The 24,021-nt window shown below is 33.9% G+C and overlaps 1 protein-coding gene and 1 pseudogene across 1 annotated transcript; both read left to right on the top strand.

Annotated features, from left to right (window-relative positions):
- Positions 1–7,411: 7,411 nt before the first annotated feature.
- LOC115883784 lies at positions 7,412–8,377 on the top strand (annotated as a pseudogene).
- Positions 8,378–19,940: 11,563 nt separating this feature from the next.
- LOC115883753 (zinc finger BED domain-containing protein 5-like) lies at positions 19,941–21,875 on the top strand. Its single transcript, XM_030902161.1, has one exon. It carries the CDS (start codon positions 19,941–19,943, stop codon positions 21,873–21,875), a length of 1,935 nt encoding a protein of 644 aa, XP_030758021.1.
- The last annotated feature ends 2,146 nt before the right edge of the window (positions 21,876–24,021 follow it).

Raw genomic sequence — 24,021 nt, 5'->3', positions numbered from 1 at the left:
AGACAGTTGACAACTAGAGGGCAAATATCAGATGAACCAGTACCTGTCTTTGAGAACAGGAGGGCCAAGTTTCAAGAAGCAGTACAGGTCTCAACAGAACAGTTGACAACTAGAGGGCAAATTTCAGATGAACCCGTACCTGTCTTTCCAGAACAGACAGTTGACAACTAGAGGGCAAATTTCAGATGAACCAGTACCTGTCTCTCCAGAACAGACAGTTAACAACTAGAGGGCAAATTTGAGATGAACCAGTACCTGTCTCTCCAGAAAAGACAGTTGACAACTAGAGGGAAAATTTCAGATGAACCAGTACCTGTCTTTCCAGAAAAGACAGTTGACAACTAGAGGGCAAATTTCAGATGAACCCGTACCTGTCTCTCCAGAACAGACAGTTGTTGGCGCAGCCGGTGGGTGTCTCTGAGTTCCAGATCAAAATTTCGTTCGAGAACAGGAGGGCCAAGTTGAAGCAGCAAAACAGGAACAACAATGGTTGAAAAGGTATGGTAATTTACAATTTTTTTGGTGCATAATACAGTTTTCAAAAATTATAACAAATGGGAATAATATTATTTCGCGTTAAAGTAGAAAAAAGTTATTACCCCAGGTATGCATGAAAATTACACAAACTGGTTAATATCTTCCCCATTAGTTGTGAAATTTTTCATATACACGCTCCTGGTAAAACTTTGAAGGATAATTGTATTTCTCTTTGTTTGATTTCTGTTAATTGAACTCTTTATCAAGCATTTCCTTTTCCATTTCTTTGCGTTATTTCTTGTTTAAATATTTATTTTTAATAAGATTTTTATTTAGACTTTTTGAGTTATTTACTTCATGTTTATACAGATTATCTGATCAAATCATTCAAAAATAGTATTTTAAAAAAAATAATTAAAAGGACACAATACAAATAACGATTGTACAGGGTGGCCCATTCTCGTGTGCTTTACGAAGTTTCTCGGTTATGCGTAGAGGTACAAAAATGCGATTTTCACAATTACTATTGTGAAATAGTCGGTGGTTGAGTGGAAATCAAACTTTATATATATTTTAATAATACTATATTTTAATAATGTTTACAAAGTTTTATTTCCACTCAACCACCGAGTATTTCACATTGGCGACGAGGATAAAAAAAATAATCAGTGTTAGTCTCCATTCCTGGAAAGAAGAAAAACATATTTTAAAGAAAGATTTCAAAAAAAAGGGGGAAACTGATAATCCATCATATTATGGAAAAATGAGAGAATTCAGTGCTCAAAATAGTGACTGGGGGATTTATAAAAGGCGTCTGGAAAATTATTTCACCGTAAATGGCATAACTGACAACGAGAAGAGGAAGGCATTGTTGCTTAATGCTCTGGATGAGGAAGCATATAAACTTATCTATAATTTGGCTTTACCAAGATTACCAGAAGATAAGACCTACAATGAACTCACCGAACTGTTCAATACACATTTTAAAGTGGCTGAGTCAGTATTCGTAGCAAGGTCAAAGTTTTTTACTTCGTTCAAAGATACTCACGAAAGTGCGATTCAATGGGCAGCAAGAGTACGAATGGCAATTAATGTTTCCACTGAGCCCAGAGAATTTTAAAAAAGAGTTAAATATTATTAAACAAATCGCCATCAACAATGGATATAAGTGTTCCCTTATTGATAATATGCTAAAGAAAAACAAAAGAAAATATTAATAAAAAATTTTTATTCCGCTAATTCTAAAGACAATAACAATTATCGACTTTTAAACTACATTCCTAATTTAACTAACAAAATATCAAATAATCTCAATAAAATAGGATGCAAAACTATTAACGTAAATAAAAGAAATTTAGGTCAAATTTTATTAAATAATAAAGACAAAACTAATGTCAAAAATAAGTCGGGTGTATATAGGGTGGATTGCAATGATTGTGATGCCGTATACATAGGCCAAACAGGTAGAAATTTAGTTATAAGGATTAAAGAACATGTAAAGTCTATTAATAATCTCCAGCATAGTTCTGGTCTTGCAACTCATTGTATAGTAAATAATCAAAAAATTAATGAAAACTCAATTAAGTTACTACATAGAGAAACAAAAGGTAGACGCTTAAATTACATTGAACAGTTAGAAATACTAAAATCTGTTAAAAACGAAAATAATGTTAACGACCAACAAGGATTTCTAAACACATTTTTATTACCTATATACCTATATATTATATATACCCATATATATATATATATATATATATATATATATATATATATATATATATATATATATATATTTGCTATGGGGTGGGTTCAGAGAGTTTACAATAGGGGTAATAAAATATGTGTTTAGAAATCCTTGTTGGTCGTTAACATTATTTTATTATATATATATATATATATATATATATATATATATATATATATATATATATATATATATATATATATATATATATATAATAATTACAGTGTAGTTAGACGATTAGTTCTTAAAAAACTCTTGAAAAAGGCCTAACAAGCCGAAACATATATGTAGAGTTAAAGTTACTCTTATTAAAAGTTTTTTGATACATCTAAAAGCGTGCTTTATTAAAATACTAATAATTAATTGTAGTTTTTCCGAAACAGTTTTTGACATGATGTCACGTGATCGATTTATCAATGGATTTGATAAAGGACAAGTGCAGTCAAGATTGTTTAAATTGGATATTTCTACCAAATTTGCTGAAGTAGTGCAAATTGCTGTAATTGAGCTAGCAGCTGAGGAAATTCCAAGGAAATTCAACGAATTTACAATTAAAAAGGAGCCATCAGTGCAACATATCCGAAGTCATCGTGCTAAAGAGAGTGCGGGAAGTTCAAAAAAATCCCAGAAAAGTGAAAAGTGTGCGTGTTGTGGTCGAAAAAATCATATTACGCAAAATTGTCGTTTTCGAAATTATACCTGCAATATATGCAATCAGAAGAGACATCAAGCTACTGTGTGTTCGAAGAAAGAAAATGCAGCTAGTGGTAGAAGAAATCAGCAGAAAAGACTTACACAAAATTTTATTGAAACTGAGGAAATTTTTTCCGTTAATGATAATGAGGTAATCAAAAATCCATTTAGTGTTGACGTGTTTATAGACGGAACCACTTATACGTTTCAGTTAGATACTGGAGCTAGTATTTCGGCAATTTCCGAAAAGTTTTGGATGCAAAATTTTTCACAACATAAATTAGTTAATAATAATAATAGCTCCCGTATATAGCGTTTAACGCCTTGGGAGTAGCAAGGTACAGCTTGCTATACTAGAGCCGTTCGGTATACAAGGAAGGTAATGTGGCTAGCACTACGCTTCAACCGCCTATTATTACCTCAGGATTGTGAATCCCAAGTACTCATTTAAGGCTGAGTCGACCTAGGTACCCAAACTATTTTTATTTTAATAAAAATAGTCGGCTGATGAAATGCCTGGTGTGGGAATCGAACCCGCACCTTGAGGTTGGTAGACGAGAGCCTGAACCTCTACGCCACCGGACACATAAATTAGTTCACCCAAATAAATGTTACTGTTATAAAAACAGGAGAAAAAATGCTAGCTCTGGAATTCTGTAAATTAAAAATATTTTTCAATAATATTTCTGAACTAATAGATATATATGTTATTAAAAATGGGGGTCCACCTATTTTACGTAGAGATTTTATGTCGTCATATCACTTAAACATTTCACAAATTAATTTCTGCAGTGATTTACAAATTGAAAATTGCATTAAGAAGTATAATAAACTTTTTTCGCCGGTTATAGGTACTTTTAACAAAGGGACAGTGAAACTTAAATTAAAAAATGAATCAGTTGTACCAAAATTTGTTAGAGCTCGACCGATTCCGTATGGTCTTAGGGAATGGAGTTAGAATTACGTAACTTAGAAAATTTTGGAAATATTAAACCTGTTGATTTTTCTTCTTGGGCTACACCTATAGTTCCTGTTCTTAAGAAATCAGGTGAAGTAAGGATTTACGGCGATTTTAAAATTACTTTAAATCCAGTTTTAGAAATCGACCTGTTTCCATTGCCTAGAATAGAAGATTTCGAAATTACAAGGCGGTATAATTTTTTCAAAAATTGATCTTTCGCAAGCTTACGCTCAAATTTGTTTAGATGAAAATTCAAAAGAATTAGTAACTATATCAACTCATAAAGGTTTATTTCAGTATAAAAGACTACCTTATGGTATTGCTTGTGCGCCATCTAAATTTCAAAAAATTATGGAATCCTTGACACAGGATATGGAAGGATGTGTTTGTTTTTTAGATGACATTTTGGTATGCGGTAGAAATCCAGCTGAACATTTGAATAGATTGGATAAATTATTATCTCGACTACAAGATGTAGGTTTAAAGATTCTTCTTCTTCTTAAAGTGCCTTCTCCATTCAGTGAAGATCGGCAACAACCATGGCAAATTCCTCTCTATGTTTCGCTCTTCTCAGCAAAGTATGTGAGTCCAGGCCTGTCCAATCTCTGATGTTCTTCAGCCAGGAGCATTGCCGTCGTCCGGGTCCGCGCTTTCCCTCAATTTTACCCTCGATGATGAGCTGAAGGAATTCATACTTGCTATGTCTCATGATATGGCCCAAATAGGCTGCTTTCCTCTTTTTTATTATGTCGAGGAGTTCTCGGTCCTTGTTCATTTGGTTTAGAACTCGTTCATTCGAGACACGGTCAGTCCATGGTATTCTCAGCATTCTGCGATATACCCACATCTCAAATGCTTCCAACTTATTCATTGCGCTTACTTTGAGTGTCCACGACTCAACCCCGTAGAGAAGTGTGGAAAGTACGTAGCACTTGACGAAGTTGTCTTTTATATGGATGTTGAGACGTTTATCGCACAGTAGGTTCCGCAATTTTAGGAAGTTTGATCTAGCCATCTCAATTCGAGCTCTGATCTCAATGTCTGGGTTTAGGTCTTCACTAATCCAACTGCCCAAATATCTAAACTTTGAGACTCTTGCTATTGGTGTCCCACCTACGACTACCTCCGTTGCCTGTCTTGCATCTCTATTTATCACCATGACTTTTGTTTTGTTTGTATTTATCCTGAGACCCATTGAGTCGCCCACCGAGGACAGTCTATCAAGAAGTCTTTGCAGGCCCTCAGTGGTGTCTGCAATAACGACGGTATCATCAGCATATCTCATGTTGTTAATCAGCCTGCCATTCACTTTTATGCCGTCTTCTGATCCCTCAAGCGCATTTCGAAATATTAGTTCGGAGTACATATTGAAGAGCATAGGGCTCAATACGCATCCTTGCCTAACTCCACGCTTGATAGGTATTGCTGTTGTTTCAGTGTCCTGTAGTTTTACTGTCGCTACTTGTTGTTCGTATAGCTTTTGGATAATTTTCAGGTCTTGGGTATCCAGGCCTCTTCTTTCAAGGATGCTCAGCAATTCCCTGTGGTTGACGCAGTCGAATGCCTTCGTGTAGTCTATGAAGCATAGGTGTACCTCCTTTCGTTGATCTCTGCACTTCTGCAAAAGCACCGATAGCGCAAACAGGGCTTCTCTCGTCCCCAGTCCCTCGCGAAATCCCATTTGCTGTTCACTTATGTCTAGCTCACATTTTCTTCGGATTCGATTATGCAGAACCTTTAAAAACAGCTTTAGGACTTGACTCATCAGACTTATTAAACGAAACTCATCACATCTTTTTGCACCAGTTTTTTTAGGAATAGGTATAAATGTCAACCTTAGCCAGTCCTGCGGTATGTTTCCGGTATTGTATACAGAATTGAAGAGGTTTACCAATAACTTTATATTGTCTCCGTTTATTAGTTTTATCAATTCTGGATAGATGTTGTCCGGTCCAGCTGCTTTCCCGTTTTTGGTGTTCTTTAAAGCTCTCTCGATTTCTGAGATCATTATATCTGGACCATTTTCAGTTTCTATTTGGGAGTGAAAAGAGGCCACCGTCATCGAACAGTTCCCTTATGTAATTGGTCCATACCTCCTCTAGTTTTTGTTCGGTTAGGATTGGTTTATTCTCACCGTCCACGATTCTGGTACATGTTCGAGGTTTGTGTTTCCCAGTGACTTCTTTGACTTTTTTATGTAGGTTAAACAAGTCATGTTTTTGGTGGAGCTCCTCGACTTCGCGGCACCTCTCCATCATCCACAGTTCTTTGGCTTCTTTGATTTTATTTCTGATAAGCCTGTGAGTGTCTCTATATCTCTGAGGGTCTGTGCCTTTAAAACTTCGCCGCTTTTCCGTTTAAAGATTAAGCCAGAAAAATGCAATTTTTTTCAGGATAGGGTATGTTATTTAGGTTATATAATTGACAAAGAAGGTCTTCATACAACACCGGAAAAAATTAATGCGATTAAAAAGGCACCTGCGCCGAATAATGTAAAAGAGTTGCAATCGGTTTTAGGTATGATTAATTACTATAGAAAATTTGTTCCTAATTTAGCAATGTTACTTAATCCCTTATATAAACTTTTACAAAAAAATGTAAGATGGTTTTGGAATGAAGCTTGTCAAGAAGCTTTTGAGAAGGTTAAAGACATTTTAACGTCCGCTAAAGTTTTGATTCATTACAATCCTGAATACGAATTAAAATTAACTACAGATGCAAGTCCTTGCGGAGTTGGATGTGTTCTTTCTCATGTACTACCCGATGGAAAAGAACGTCCAATTGCGTATGCATCCCGGACATTAACTGTTGCAGAACAAAACCATGCTCAAGTAGAAAGGGAGGGTCTCGCAATAATATTTGGGTTATGTAAGTTTAACCAGTATTTATATGGACGCGAATTTATTTTAGTATGTGATAATAAACCGTTAGTTGGCATTTTTTAATCCTCAAAAAGGTATTCCTCAATTTTCTGCAAATCGTTTAAGACGTTGGGCCGTTATTTTATCTAATTATAGATATAAAATACAGTACGTTAAATCCGAATATAATTCGGCAGATTTTTTGTCTAGATTACCTGTCAAAAATAATAAAAATGAATTTTGGGAATCTGAAGATATCGATTATATAAATTATTTTGCAGAAAATAGTTTTATTTCAACTAATTTTGATTTAATTAAACAGTGTTCTCAAAAAGATCATATACATCAAGCTATTATCAAATTTGTGAAAACATCTTGGTCAAAATATTCGAAAAATGACGTTAAATATAAATCATTCTATAAAATAAGACATCAATTAACCATTGAAAATTATATTCTACTTTGGAATAATCGTATAGTTAAACCGAAAAATTTACATAATAGAATGGCTAGAACAGTTACATTTGTCCCATTTAGGAGTTATTAAAATGAAAAATATAGCTAGGTCTTATTTCTTTTGGCCAGGAATAAATAAAAGTATCGAAGATTTCGTTTTAAAATGTGAACAACTTTAAATCCTTGGAGAAATGGCCTACTGAAGTATTTTCAAGATTACACATTGATTATATGGGTAATTTTCAAAATAAATATTATTTAATTATTTTAGATGCACACTCAAAGTGGATCGAAGTCTTTCCAACAAATAATATTACATCACATTTCACTATATCAGCATTACATAGTACATTTGCAATATTTGGGTTACCAAAATGTATTGTGTCCGATAATGCCAGAAATTTTACAAGTACTGAATTTAAAATAATTTTAGAAAAATATAATATTAAACATATTACAATAGCACCATTTTTTCCTCAGTCTAACGGAGCTGCGGAAAATGCAGTTAAAACTATAAAAAATTGTTTAAAAAATTCTCTGAATAAATCTAAAAAATTAGACATAAACATAGCATTACAGAATTTTTTATTTGATTATAGAAATGCTCCGCATTCTACAACGGGTGTTTCTCCTGCAATGCTCATGTTTGGTCGCGATTTAAGAACAAGATTTTCGGTATTAAAACCTGATCTGAACAACAGTTGGAATTATGAAAACGTTCAAAATCGAGTTCTTAACAAGCAAAAAATTCAAATAAAGAATTTTGAAGGTATTTTAAAAAATAAATTTCAGCTTGGCGCCAAAGTTTTAGTAAAAGATTATAGGAAGTAATAAGGTTTCTTGGATACCAAGTACTATTCTAAAAATAATCGATAAATGTACATACATAGTTTACATTCCTGAGATCGATAAAAAATGGAAACGACATACAAATCAAATAAGAAAAACAAAAATTCAAAGTTGATTCTGAAATTTCTACCCAAAATAGCGATAATAATGATGCAATTCAAATAGAAAAAAATCAGAAGAGAGAGATTAGTAATAATTCTGAAAATAGTGATTTACCCAATGTTAATATACCTTTTGATGTACCTTCTACATCTACAGGGAGGCCTAAAAGATGTACAAAACCTCCAGATAGATTGGTTTACAATCCTTAATTTCTTAGTATGTTAATTTATAGTGTAAGAAATTATTGTTTATTAATATCACATAATTTATAACATAACAACATAATACATAACAACATAATAATTATTTGACTAATGTTTATAATTTATTTTTTGTGTAAGATGCAAATTAAATTGTTAATTAATGTTTACATTTTTGAAAGTGTTAAAGAATTTTTTTATTTATAAAATTTTAAATTGTTAAAGATTGTTCTTAAAAATTGTTCAGATGTAACATTAATTAGTAGGGGAGAATGTAATATATACATCATGTTTGTAGGTACATAGAATTTAAAAAATGTTGATTTCGGCGATAGTTCTGCGATATATAAAATATTATTTAGATATTAAGACGCAGTTTTCATTGTAGAGTTATACTGGCTATTTTAAACATTATTAAAATATAGTATTATTAAAATATATATATAGTTTGATTTCCACTCAACCACGGAGTATTTCACAACTATGATACTTTTTATGACGCTATAGGTACTACTCAGATTTGTCCTAACCTTTTTAGTTCCTGTTCCTGGGCGAATTTGAAAATGTTGCATTTTTCGACTCTTTTCGAATCTGAGTTACCTTATAACTTATCGAAAATATGAAAACCGAGTCCCATAGAATTTTTGACGTAGAATTCAGTGGCGTAACTAGCTTTTCGCTGCGGACTGTGATTCTTGAAATATAACCCAAATTTACGTTATACTTTAAATGAGACTATACACTATATTATATTATTTGATTAACCGAGATAAGAAGTATATTTATATACGCCCTGAATTTCAGGAACTAAAAGAGCTAGGACAAATCTGTGTGTAGCATCTTTAGTTCCTTAAAAAAGTAATACAGCGATGTGAAATCTGCATCTTTGTATCTCTACTCATAAAAGAGAAACCCCATAAGGCACAGGAAAATGAGACACCCTGTACAACATAAATATCTGTTTATTTTTAGATATTTATATTATGCCTGTCACAATTTAAAAAATTAAAAACTAGCTTTTATTATTGATGTCTTTAAGTTTTTAAGTTATGCAGAGAATATTTTTTCATTAATTTTACTATTCGGGCAATATGTTATTGTGATTCATAGAATAACATAGGTAACTGTAATATATTTATTTTCAGGCCAATGGAATGGACTTCCATTATCGGTAAACAAGATTTTTAATTCAATAATTAAATTATTGATACCATTTTTCACCAGAGATTATGATACAGACTTTCTAGACACTGTTTTCGCTTTTTTGTCATCATTAACATAAGAATTATTACTCTAATTACAAAATTATTGATTAATCTCTTTTATCATAAGTTAAAAATAAAGATTTATTTTTTATAATGTAAAATAGTTTGTTTTCATCCGCAACATAAAGTCGAAAATACAGTTTGTTTCGACCCTTGGCAGTTACGTCATCATTTTCGACGTTATATTGGTTTTCATGATTTTTTTCATGACCAACATGGACAATAGAATGATAATCTGTGACGTAACAGTCAAGAATCAAAAAACAAAGCGGAGATGAGTATGCTTCAATAAAATACCAAAAATACAATGAAAACAAAAATAATCACAGGCGGGTTTATCTTTTTCTGTTTAAAACTAATATATGCAATTTGATTTTGTGGATTTCACTGTGTTTTTTTATTTTCTCGACTTTCAGGTCGCTTTTAAATTGGATTTAAGAAAAATTTTTGTCCAAATTTTCCCAAAACTGTTATTAAATTTATCTCGTCGAGCGCCTGATTGTTTTTATTTTTACAAAATTATTCTTCAGAATATAATTTACGTACTGCAAAATTATATTGGTGTGTTTTTGCGCAATGTCTCGGGGATCCTCGCTGGACCTCTTATTTTCTGATTTTTTATCTCACAAATCTCTAGATATTGTGGGGCTTTCTGAAACATGGTTGAATGAAAATATTACTGATCTACAGGTCAAGATAGATGGTTAAATTATGGCAAGGTTGGACAGAAATTTTAGAGGAGGAGGTGTGGTTTTTTATATTAAAAATTCCATTAAATTAAAAAAAACAGATTTTCCTGCTCAAAACTACATATATCTGGAACAACTCTGGATAACGGCAAAGATTAATGGTAAGAGAATAGCTTTTGGATCAATCTATAGACCACCTAATATTCATTTAATGTCAAGTATCAATGATTGTGAAAATGCTCTTATTCATGTTTTACCGACTTCTGACATAATCCTTGTTGGTGGTGATTTTAATATAGGCATGTCACTCACTACGGGTGCATCTGCTTAAATGAATAATCTGTTCTTTAAATATAGTTTATATCAAATTGTTACAGAACCAACTAGAATATCAAATAATTTGCAAACTTTGATTGATTTATTAATAGTATCAGACAGACATATTGTGAATAATGTGGATGTATTGCCGATGGATGACGTAGCAGATCATGCACTTGTCTGTTGCAATTTTAAGAAAATTAAAAAACAAAAAATTGTACCATTTCTACATACGTATCGTTATTTTTCTAATTTTAATTTGCAGGAATATGAAAGAGATTTGCATCGTATTGATTGGTCTTATATATTTAAATGTGAAGACGTTGATGAAATGGTAAACTTTTTTAATGCAGATGTGAACAATTTATTTGAAATTCATGCTCCATACAAAACGGAAAAAATATCAAACCCTCCAGCACCTTGGCTAACAGACAATCTCAAAATAATGATAAAACTACGTAATAATGAGTTTCTTAAATATAAAAATTCAAAATGTGAGTTATCATGGGAATATTATAAACAACTTCGAAATTTTGTCAATATCGCAATACAAAATGAAAAGAAAGCTTATTTGAAATTTAAATCTAATCCGAAAGACTTTTGGAAGTCTATTAAATATTTAAATATAGGCAAAGTGAAGGATGCAAGTTGTATTGAAAATTTTAACACTGAGGATCTCAATTCTTATTTTGTCAATTGAATACCGTCCATAGCAAAACACAATGGTTATAATGATCTCTTGCACAAATATAAATCGTCACAGTATTTTGAAGGTTCGAAAGAATTTAAATTCAAATCAGATCAGAGATCGAGATCAATAATATACTCAATACACTTAAAAGTAACTCAACGGGTCCTCATGGTATTAATTTAAAAATGTCTTTACTAATTTTCCCACATCTAAGTCCTTATTTAACATTCATTAATAACTTTTGTCTTGAATCTGGTCAATTTCCAGAGGCTTGGAAATATTCCAACCTAATACCTTTAGCTAAAGTTACCAATCCTACGGACGTTAATCAATTTAGACCTAGTATTTTGTCTTTGTTATCTAAGGTGCTGAAAAAAATAAGAGTATTTAAATAGCAATAATTTACTACCACCTCATCAATCGGGTTATCGAAAGGGATTCAGTACGACTACGGCATTGCTTAAGCTCTCAGATGATATTTATTGTTCAAATGATAAAAACTTGGCTACTTGTCTGGTCTTATTAGACTTCAGCAAGGCGTTTGACAGTGTGGACTTTGATCTTCTCTGCGCCAAGCTTTCGTATTTTGGAGTATCAAAATCAGCAGTGACTTTTTTTAATAATTATTTCAAAGGTTGATATCAGAGGGTTGTCAAAAAAAAATTGTCAAATTTTCGTATTAGTATAAATAGTAATATTTTAAAAATAAATACAGTATGCAAAAATTTAGGACTGTATATCGATAACGATTTACGTTTTTTTACCCATGTCAACCACTTAGTTAAAATTTGTTTCTACATTCTTAAATATTTGTACATGTATAAATTATATTTGGATACCGAGGTAAAACTAAAATTAACCGAAAGTCTAATTTTTTTTTTCTATTCTATCACAAAATAAGTTTTAAGCATTTAAACCAACCTTTGTTCACAAACTTCAAGAGGGCGACGATTTATAATGGAAAACCGTTATTTTCATCAACGTATCATATTCAGTGACGAATCTACGTTTACAACAAATGGGATTATCTCTAGTCAAAATTATCGTTTTTGGGCAAAACAAAATCCCCACTTTAGGCTTATTACAAACAGTCAGAAATTTAAAAAAGTCAATGTATGGTGTGCCTTAACATTCAATAAAATAAGTGGTCCATTTTTCTTGAAAAGAACACCAAACTCAAATTATTATTTGGAAATTTTAGCGATTACTTTCTCCCTCAACTGGACGAAGAAAACTTGGAATTCAGAAGAAATATGATATTCCAGCAAGATGGCCGTCCAGCTCATAGTGCACTGATTGTCAGAAATTGACTTAATGAACATTTCCCCGAAAAATGGAGAGGTCGTCATGGACCTATAAACTGGCCAGCGCGGTCCAGACCTCACGGCAATGGACTTTTTTCTATGGGGATATCTTAAGCCAATAGTGTATGCCGTGGACATGCAAGATAACCTTGATATTTTGAAAAATAGGATCATTTACTTTAGTTTACACGTACTCTAAAACGTTTCTATTTCAAATCGCATTAAAGCAAATTGTAATGGGATGGATTGTGGGGGTTTAATTAGAGATGGAAAATAATGTGTAGACGATCAGACTCAGCTTTATTCAGTCTAGTGCTTCAGGCTCGATCTAATACAAAAAATCCCTTAATTAGGTAACAGGTAATTTGTGATTAGCAAACAGAAAATCTCACCTAATACCGGGATACAGCTCACTAATATATTTATTATATTATTCACTAACACCCTCGTGGCTATTTGATCGGCCATCAAACTGCGACTATTCATACGGCAGTAAAAACCTACCTATCTTTTAATAGAATACCACATTTTTTGAGGGGTATAAACCTTAATGGTTCCCTCGCACTTGCCCAGCGCATTCACCGTATTTAACAATAGTAAATAAAATAATAACAACAATAATACCAAATAATTCCCGTTACACCAGCACCCCTCCTAAACAAGGACGATGTAAAGTCTAAACCTTTAGATCGGGCTTATTCAATACTGGTTGATTGTATAATTTTAAATGCGATGCATGGAACATACCCCGTTCCTTACCCGTTTTATCATTCACTAAGATATAAGTATCCGTACTAACCGATTTTTTAATCCTATACGGCCTTTCAAACAAAAACAAAAACTTTTTAGTTTCAGGTTTAATAGCTGATGAAACATTATTGGCCCTAAGCACATATTTCTACGGATTCATTGACTTTTAACTCATGTTTTGGAAAAATCTGCGGCACTTCTATCCAATTTCGATTTTGTTTTAAATAAGAACAAGTTGTTATCCATGTTTATTTGGGCTTTAACCACCCTTAGCCAATCACTGCCTAAAATGACAGGATACACTAAATTCGGTATGACTAAAAATTCAAAATTAAACTGCTCTTTAGCTATGATAAACGTTAGCTGTATTTGATATTTTATTTTCTTTGCTTTAGATGGAAAAGCACCGCTTACTTTTACACCGGTACAAGAAAACGTTGGAATAATATTATGGAAATACCCAGCTGACCCCAAACTTCATCACTAATAGCACAAATCATACTACCGGTATCAATCAAAGCTGGAAAAAATAATCCGTATAAATTAATTTCAACTATCGGCGTTTTGCAATTAAATTTATCGTGTGCAAATTCACATTCCTCCAGTAAGTCTTCCCTAGTGTTATTTAAGCACTCTACTGCCCTGTTTTTATTTTCACTCCCAACCGGGCTTAACAATTGTGAGTGTCCGCTTCGTTTCCCGATAGTCTTTCTTCTCGATCGCCCCGTAATTTCTTCTCGTCCGCTCCGTAAATTCTTCTCGATCGCCCCTCGTATTTACCGCGACGCCTTCGACGCTATCGACGCTCCGGTCAATGTTTACAGTCGAGACGCGTTGACTGCGCTTGTCGCCGTGCGCGACGCCGCCGGTTCCGGTACCGTTTCGGCCGACGCCGACGTGGTACGAACGATGACTTGCAATTTGCGAACTATTTGACGAATTCGCCCGCCACCGTGGATTTTCCGTATTTGGCAATGTATTTATTTTTGTTTTGTCGCTATCTTTTCGGAAATAATAATCGGCCTGTCTAAGACGATCCATTGCTTCGTTTAGAGTATTTACACCTACCAAAACTGCCGAAATGTTTGGTGGTAAACCCCTAGCAATAGTTTTAATTAATAAACCGTCCGAATAGGGAGGTGCTAGGTGTTTTGATTGAGATACTAGTCTCATAAAATAATTTACAAATGATCCCTCGCAATACAGTGCTGATTGTAGCGACATCCTTATTTCTAATTGTCTTGTTTCAGACCAAAAATGCTCTTTAAAAGCTTGTTTAAAGTCCTCAAAATTGTTAAATGTATGTAAATAAGCTTGTTGCCACAATGCTGGTTCGTTTTTAAAGTTATTCCTAATTCCATACTTAAAACTTTCGAAAGATATATTAGAGGTATTGTAAAAATATTCAAGCTGTTCTAAAAATTCCATTGGTTGAATTATTTGATTGTCAAAAATAGGAATTTTATTGTATATATCCGAAACACCCAAGTTTCTACTATTAAAAGACACTGTCTCGGTATTAGGTAAGTTTACATTATTTTGATTTATCTGAGTAATATTACTTATAATTCTATTTTCTACCCGCTGTAATACATTTGAAAATAAACTAATTAACTCTTCGTAATTATTATTTTTACTTGAAGAAAAAAATTGTTCATTTTTATTTTTTGTCGGTTCATTTGAAAATGAAGATTTTTCTTGTTCCCGAACCAAATCACTTGTAGATGCTCTTTGATAGGTTCGGTAAAAAGTAATAATAGGTTCGGTAAAAAGTTACAGGCCTCACTGGCAAGTTGTAAGCCTCCTGGGCTTTTGGTGATAATATTTTCGAAAGTCGTACACGTAGGAGTTGGAATAGGTGAAAAAAATTCTCTCCTACCTTGTCTCGCTGATGTATCATACAGACTTGCGATAGATCCCCTTCTGTTGTTGTCGGTGTCCATCTCCAGCGTTCTTTCTGGGCTAGTTGAGTTGTTTTTTTCAACGCTTCTAACTTTGGGATTGCTCCAGTGCTGGATGTTGTTCCTCGTTGATCGGACAACACCGTTCGATTGCATAAATGGTACCCTGCTTCTTTTGTCTTTGGTGATCGTTCTATACCCATCTCTGTCCCCGTTGGGCGCCAAGATGTAATGGGATGGATTGTGGGGGTTTAATTAGAGATGGAAAATAATGTGTAAATGATCAGACTCAGCTTTATTCAGTCTAGTGCTTCAGGCTCGATCTAATACAAAAAATCCCTCAATTATGGTAACAGGTAATTTGCGATTAGCAAACAGAAAATCTCACCTAATACCGGGATACAGCTCACTAATATATTTATCATATTATTCACTAACACCCTCGTGGCTATTTGATCGGCCATCAAACTGCGACTATTCATAAGGCAGTAAAAACCTACCTATCTTTTAATAGAATACCACATTTTTTGCGGGGTATAAACCATAATGGTTCCCTCGCACTTGCCCAGCGCATTCACCGTATTTAACAATAGTAAATAAAATAATAACAACAATAATACCAAATAATTCCCGTTACAAAATTTGCATTTAGGAGGCATTTATACGCCTTAAACCAAAACGGTTTTAAAACAGCTTTGCCTACCTAAACACTCTAGCTGCTAACTAACCTTACTTTTTTGGGTTTTTATTATTAATATTATTTTGCTCATTTGGTTTTTGGATGTGTGAATTGTTCCCAAGAAAAAGATTCTATGAAATGGAATTTATGTATTTCTATTGTGCCATTATAATAAACACAATTTTAGTTCTCCAACGGCGTAGGGTTCAAAATATGATATTAATAAAGAGGCGACAACTAGCTCGGAAAATTAATCACATAAGATTAGCTACATGCAATAATTTGTGGACCAGAAAGGTATGGGGTAACCCATTATTTTTTTAAGACAGGTACCGCCTAGGTATAAGAGAATATGGATGAAACTCTCTGATCTCTCACATCCACTAATACTGTTATTTCTTTTTGCCTTAAAATAGTTCAATTTTAAGTGTTTCCATTTAGCTCTTATCATATATTTACCCCGTGGGGAGTGCGGGGAAGAATACACCCTCGGCATGTTCTGCCTGCCGTAAAAGGCGACTAATAGAACAATGGTAGCGTCTGACCCGGAGCGGGCGGCTACAAATGGGCAGACCGAGCTCATAAAGCCATGGTGAAGGCAAGCGGTCTAGGGATGGGACACAAAAAATCCCAAAATCGAAGGTATGAAATGTCGGAACCAAAAACTAAAATACCCCAGGAGGGTACGGCAAGTAGCCGAGAATCCCTCTCTACCATTGTGGTAGGCTGCCCCCCGGATTCTCTCGGATTATTTTAAACAGACTGTTTTTGTTACTCTTGGAGTGAGGCCGACAGTAAAAGAGGTGCATCAGAGATTGCAACTTGTGTGTACAAAGCACTGCAGTTTTATGATTCAAAAGGAATAAAAGCGGCTTCGTTATTTTCAGATGGCTGTAGTGGCCAAAATAAAAACAGCATTATGGCTACAATACTGTTATATCCGGTCTTACACAGTAAAAACCTAGAAGAAATTTCTTTATATTTCTTTGAGTCCTTCATTGTCAAAATGAAGGCGACTCTGTACACAGTGGGTTCTCTTACGCCATGAAACATGCTGGTAACATTTTTGTCCCATCACAACCTGTAGCAATGGACGAGACTGATAAGGCTATTATAGCAGCACTAGCGTAATCTTCAAAACCCCCGGCAGAAACAGATGACCACATGGCTTTCTTTACGTCGGTAACGCCTTCACTAAAAAAATTTACCGAGGATGAGAAGTTGGACTTTCGTATGGGCGTTCTTAATTTGATCAAGATCATTAAAACAAAGAGAGACACGCTTCCCCGACCACCCGGCTGTTAAAATTAAAAAGCTAGTGGCCTCTATGTAACTCATTCTACATTAAGTAAACTTGTGTTTTATTGAACTTCAAATTAGAGAGGGCGTGGCAATTTTTCGAAATTCCACTTCAATTCAACCCTTAAGGTAGAAGATTTCTTAAAGGAGTTTGCTCTTGATGAGCTGATATCCAGATCCGATAGAGAAGGTGTAAAATACATGGGGTTCGATGCAAAAAAGATCGTGGATGCATTAATATCTAAACGCATAACCAAAAAAGATCTTGGATTGGCCGTTTATATTTTTCTCACTTGAGGAAACAATATAAATAATGCATTTTGCTCTTGATGAGCTGATATCCAGATCCGATAGAGAAGGTGTAAAATACATGGGGTTCGATGCAAAAAAGATCGTGGATGCATTAATATCTAAACGCATAACCAAAAAAGATCTTGGATTGGCCGTTTATATTTTTCTCACTTGAGGAAACAATATAAATAATGCATTTTGCTCTTGATGAGCTGATATCCAGATCCGATAGAGAAGGTGTAAAATACATGGGGTTCGATGCAAAAAAGATCGTGGATGCATTAATATCTAAACGCATAACCAAAAAGATCTTGATTGGCCGTTTATATTTTTTCTCACTTGAGGAAACAATATAAATAAAGATCGTGGATGCATTAATATCTAAACGCATAACCAAAAAAGATCTTGGATTGGCCGTTTATATTTTTCTCACTTGAGGAAACAATATAAATAACATCATAAAAACAACAAATGTAAGCCATAAAGCTGAAATTGAGAGTCTCCAGACAAAATTAGGCATCGTATCAGATATCAAAGGAAAAGGGCCAGAAGCAATTAATCTGGCCAGAATAGCAGCTGTTAAATATTTTTTTTATAGAAATGAGGGAATAAGGGTGAACGGGGTGCCGTTAGACCAAGAAGATACTTGGATTGTAAATGTTAATTTATACTCGAATGGAGTTGCCTCACAGTATAGGCATATCTAAATTATCGTTGTATATATAATAAGTAGCATATACTATAAGTAGCAAACTAAATTATCGTTGGACGACAACTATATTTTAATTTATTTTTATCTACAGTAACTATGCACGGTAAGGGTTCAAAATATGCCTATACTGTGAGGCAACTCAATTCGAGTATAAATTAACACTTACATTCCAAGTATCTTCTTGGTCTACCGGCACCCCGTTCACCATTATTCCATCATTTCTATAAAAATAGTATGATTTATAACTTTTAATTTTTATTGAGAAAATTGTTGAAATTTTGTTGTACGGCGAATTTAAATTTATGGGCCCTCCATAAATTTACACCGTAAGACACCGTAACTTCGAATATTAGTTAAACCTAGGAATACCCAGGTAATAGCCGGAAATATGCAAAAGAAGGGGTGAGTTTAGGTTAGAGTAGAATTAGGTTTTAATTGGTTTTGAATTAATAAAAATATAGACCTAATCTAAACTTAACCGAAACTGACCCACTATATTTCGGGCTCCTACGTGGGCAACTCTACGTTTAACCAATATTCGGGCTTTTACGGTAACATAATACTCATTCTGATTGGTTTAATCTGGCTCCATAACAAAACTGTGGGTTCGAGGTGCTATTGCAAATTAATGCAATTAATTCTATGTATACACTTTCATAAAAAGCCATCACGATAAAAATTAAATATCAAAATTATTTAACGTTGCGAACTTGTTCACTATACGTATCTGGAATATATTTGCGAATGGCGATCAGCGATACGATGGTGCGTCCAGACCTATGGAGACGAGCGCGAGACATTCCAAATTCGCTGTGTGGACGAGTCTCGCGAGAGCCTCGTGAGTCAACCTACGGAGCCTCGTTGTTATCCGTCCCCTGTCGATTTTTCAACGGCCGATGAAAGAAAGCTCGAAAGTCTGGACGTGTTTTTGGTAGGCTCGCCCGACTGCGAGATATTAGGTCTGATTTATAAATTTCGACTGTTTAAAATTAAGTAATCTCAAATTTTTAAATCGTACACTGTATGTATTATCATTTTTTCTGATAGAATTTACAAATTTTGCGTCACTAATAATTTTTACCCTACCGAAATCCAACATTTCTTTAAACAAATATAATTATTACAACATCTATTAATTTTAGATATATAATATCAAAAAATGCAAGAAAAGTTACCGAATTGTACGTATGTATAACCCAATAATAAAATAAAAAATAGGGTATTCCCATTAGAAAATATGTTATATCCGCAACACTTTTTTGAAGTACCCTGTATACTCTATAGCAGTGATTCTCAAACTGGGTTCCGCGGAACCCCAGGGTTCCGCAAAGGGGCGATTGGGGTTCCGCAAGAAGCCAATAATTTTTTTTTTAAATTGTGGTATCACCCAACAATGAAATGGTGTAAATAAAAAAAATATTCTTAGTACTCCCCTTCTGATCTGCATCCGAGCCCGAGCTCGCGCGCTTGTTGCGACTCGTTAATTTTACTTCGCTTTGCAGTCATTGTAATGCCGTGTATGTATTTTGCTATTTTGTGCCTTCTAGTAATCGCCGGCCGCTGTCCTAGGTGCTTTTGTTTTTATGCGGTAGCCTTCCTTACGCAGTCTTCGCATTGAAAGTGTTTGTTTTAAACCCGTTGAAAGACGATTTGTTTGTTTTTCTTGCCTTTACTCTTATGTAATTATTATTTAAAATGGATAAATGGCTGAAAACTGGTTGTTTTAAAAGAAAACAAGAGGTAGAGGAAGATCCAACCATCAGTCAAGATGAAACTGTTGAAGGGATTTGGAGTAATGCTAGCAGCGATGAGCCGTCAACTTCAAGTTTTGTTCCCGTTGCGAATAAGAAAATTAAAATTAGAAAATATTGCCCAGAATATTTATCCTATGGTTTTGCTTCCACTGGGGATCCTAGTGCGCCAAACAGCCAGTGTGTAATTTGTTTTAAGACTTTCAGCAACAGTTCATTAGCTCCAGCGAAACTTCTAAGACACTTACAAACAAATCATAGTGAATACAAGGACAAACCTGTGGATTTTTTTCAACGCAAGTTAGTGGAAATGAATAAAAGTAAAAAGAATTTATCGTCTTTAGTGGGTAGCAGCATTAATGAAAAAGCATGTAAAGCCTCATTTCAAGTAAGTTACCGCATAGCTAAGGCTGGAAAAGCGCATATAATTGCCGAAACACTTATTAAACCTTGTTTAATAGATGTTGTCGAAACCATGATTGGTGAAAAGTTTAGTAATAGTGTAAAAATGCTGCCACTTTCAAACGATACTGTTCATAGGAGAATTTATGAAATTAGTAACGAAATAGAAAATACAGTTATTCAACGGATAAAAGGTAGTGGTTGGTATGCACTACAGCTTGATGAAACAACAGACGTGGCAGGGTGTGCAGTATTGCTTGTTATTGTGAGGTACATACACAACAACTCTGCAGAAGAAGAAATGTTACTTTGCAAACCTTTGAAGACCCATACAACCGGCGAGGAAATTTTTAAGATGATCGATTCTTATATCACTGAAAAAGAACTTAATTGGAATCAGTGCATTAATATCTGCACTGACGGTGCAAAAGCAATGACTGGTAAATATTCTGGATTTGTTGCACGTGTTAAAAATGTCGTTCCAGAAATTGAAAGTAGCCATTGTATTATTCATAGACAAGCATTGGCAGTAAAAAAAATTCCTCCCGTTCTTAAAAACGTTTTGGATGAAGCAGTAAAAATTGTAAATTTTATAAAGTCCAGGCCTCTAAATTCACGAATTTTTGCTGTTCTTTGTGAAGAAATGGGTAGCCAATTCACCACGCTTTTGCTTCACACCGAAGTGCGATGGTTATCGCGAGGAAAAGTATTGGTTCGCCTGTTTACTCTGCGAAATGAGGTGATGGTGTTTCTTAATGACTCTTCATTTGAATTATCATCAAGAATAACTGACATCAAGTGGTTACAATGTTTGGCATATCTTGCCGATGTCTTTTCAAGCCTTAATGAATTAAATTTATCACTCCAGGGAACTTCTGTAACAGTAATCTCCTTATATGACAAAATCCAGGCCAAGTTAAATAAAATACAGTTTTGGGAATCGTGTATAAACAGAGGAATCTCGGAGTGCTTTCCTACACTGCATGATTTTGTGTGTGAGTCGAAGACTGCATTGTCAGCAGAAATCACTTCGGAGATAATAAACCATCTTCAGAACCTACAAGTTTCAATCAGAGAATATTTTCCAAGACGAGAAGAGGATCTTGATTGGGTTCGCAATCCATTCTCAGTCCCAGTCGAAAAGTTTCATCAAACCCTAACTGTAAAACAAATTGAACAACTTATTGATGTTGCTGCCGATGGAAACCTTAAAACTACTTTCAACTCGGCTACATTGTTGCAGTTTTGGGCCCAGCTTAGAAGTGAATATCCAGAATTAGCCAATTTTGCTGTTAAAAAATTGTTGCCGTTTGCTACAACTTACCGTTGTGAAGTAGGGTTTTCGAAGTATGCTCTTACAAAAACCGACTTAAGAAGTAAACTTAATCCTGAAGCAGATATGCGGATACAACTTTCAAACATTGAACCCGATATCGACAAACTTGTATCAAACAAACAGGCCCATCCTTCGCATTAAGCTCATAAAAAAATATTTGTAATGAATATTTAAGTGTTTTACTGTTTCTGAGTTATTAATATATTATGTACTTAATTCTTACATTTTTTTATTTACTCTTAATTTAGAAGCTCAATAAGTAGTATTAATATCGATATATTGACACAAAACCAAACATGCACTATGTCTTATATTTAAGAATATAGGGTAGGGGTTCCCTAGAAAAAAAAAGTGCACTCTAGGGTTCCTCACTCTACAAAAGATTTAGAAACACTGCTCTATAGTAATGTTAAAATGTGCTTCTTAACTTTACCAATAACTTTTCTATTTATCATTTTGTTCTAAAAACATTAAAAAACGTATTATGTAAAAAACGTCGTGTAAGGGATAAAGGGGAAAACAGCCAAAAGGGGGAAAACCGACGATGAATACCATGTTAAAGACCGAATACCATATTAAAGATACAAAAATTTATTACTGTATGCGTTATTATTTGGTCATCGTTTGTTATATTCAATTGCAATTTAATATGTGTGGCTTCCTTTCACTATGATCCCACTCGGCTTGTCTCGTGGCAAGTTTGCGTAAAAAACGGATAGAAAATGTCTCGCTCTCGTCTCGCTCTTGTCTCGCTCTTGTCTTGCTCTCGTCTCGCGCTCGGCTCGTCAGGTCTGGACGCACCATAGACTGCCGGAGTGCTGACGTCACGAATGTCAAATTGCTTTTCAAACAAGGTTTAGTTCTTTTATATTTCTATTGAGCTCTTCCAAAAGACGTCACAAATTAATATAAAATGTAAAAAAAAACAGGTGATTGTCGACAACCGCCGACTTGTGTCTGGTATTTTCAATACGCCTATGATGGCTGCGCATGTTGCAAAAGCTGTGAATTTTTTATTTTAGAAACCATACGGGCTATAATAATTAATATGACTATATTAACAATACTTAAATTAAAATTTATTTGAAGGAATGCTACTGTATTACAATAATTGTAAAACACGCATGTAATAATAACTCGGAATAATATAATAATTATTTAAAACTGCTCATCGCGTTATTGATGTCGGCGTCTTGTCACTTTTATTTAGTCTTGTCAGTATTATTTTATTAGCCGTTTAGGTATAGTTTGATTTCAGGTAATGCAGATTTTAATGTGCCATTTGTGGTTTTTTTATTGTATTTTTTTGCATATTTGGTATATTCTATGAAGTGATTTTGAAGTGCTCCTGACCATTTTTCAATTATTAAAGTGCCTATTTAGATACATTTAAAATGAATTAATTAGTGTATAGTATTTGAATTATGAGTTTGTTTATTTTTTATGAGATGTATTTTTTTCCCATTAAAATAAACATGGCTTACTAGATCACTAGCTAGCCATTTTTAAATACAGGGTGTTAATTAAGTATCTGGCCAAACTTCAGGAGGTGATTCTTTGAGTGTTTTAAGGTAAAAAGTTCATATAAACATGTGTCCTGAAATGTATAATTTTAAAGATACAGTGTGCCAAGGTGTTTTCTAATAGACCTTTTTTATTAATATCCCAAAGATCCGTTGGCCGATTTTGTTGAAATTTCGCCACGTTGTGAACTTTGATAAGTTAGAATAATTAAATGATTAATAATAATAATTAAATGATAATTATTATTTACAATAATATTCAAAGGATAAAATCATATTCCAATAAATATTTGGCAACGCCTTGGATTCATATGTTTTTACGCCTGGCGGTGGAAACCATGCAAGCTTTTTCTTTGGCCTAAGTTGTTAATTAAAAAAATAATAATCATAAAAAATATAGGTCCTAATAGCCTAAATTTTAGCAAAATGTATCAGCAGATCCGATGAGATCCGAGTTATTATGTTTTGGAACTTAATGATTTAATTAATTATTCCCTTTAAGGCATTTACCTATCATATGCCAACGCGCCAAGAAAAAATATTGCATTAGTCTAAATTTATTATTTATGTGATTCCACTCTTTCAGGTATAATTTGCCCCTTGCTTCTCATACGGAAAGAGTTAGATTAAAATAGCCAAACTGTACCTAACAACCCATATGCCTTGACACATATTCTTTTTTATAATAATATGGGCTTTCTTTATCCGCCGGCCCATGCAGACAAACATCCATATCCATAAAATAGTTGGCCCACACACACACA

This window comes from Sitophilus oryzae, unplaced genomic scaffold (assembly GCF_002938485.1).
Source record: "Sitophilus oryzae breed Bouriz unplaced genomic scaffold, Soryzae_2.0 scaffold_1977_pilon_pilon, whole genome shotgun sequence".
Classification (NCBI taxonomy): Eukaryota; Metazoa; Arthropoda; class Insecta; order Coleoptera; family Curculionidae; genus Sitophilus; species Sitophilus oryzae.
The sequence above is the reverse complement of the archived record's forward strand: the minus strand, read 5'-3'. Positions and strand labels throughout refer to the sequence as shown.

Excerpts from the sequence above, each read along its gene's own strand:
- LOC115883753 (XM_030902161.1), top strand. The coding sequence starts at position 19,941 with ATGGATAAATGGCTGAAAACTGGTTGTTTTAAAAGAAAACAAGAGGTA.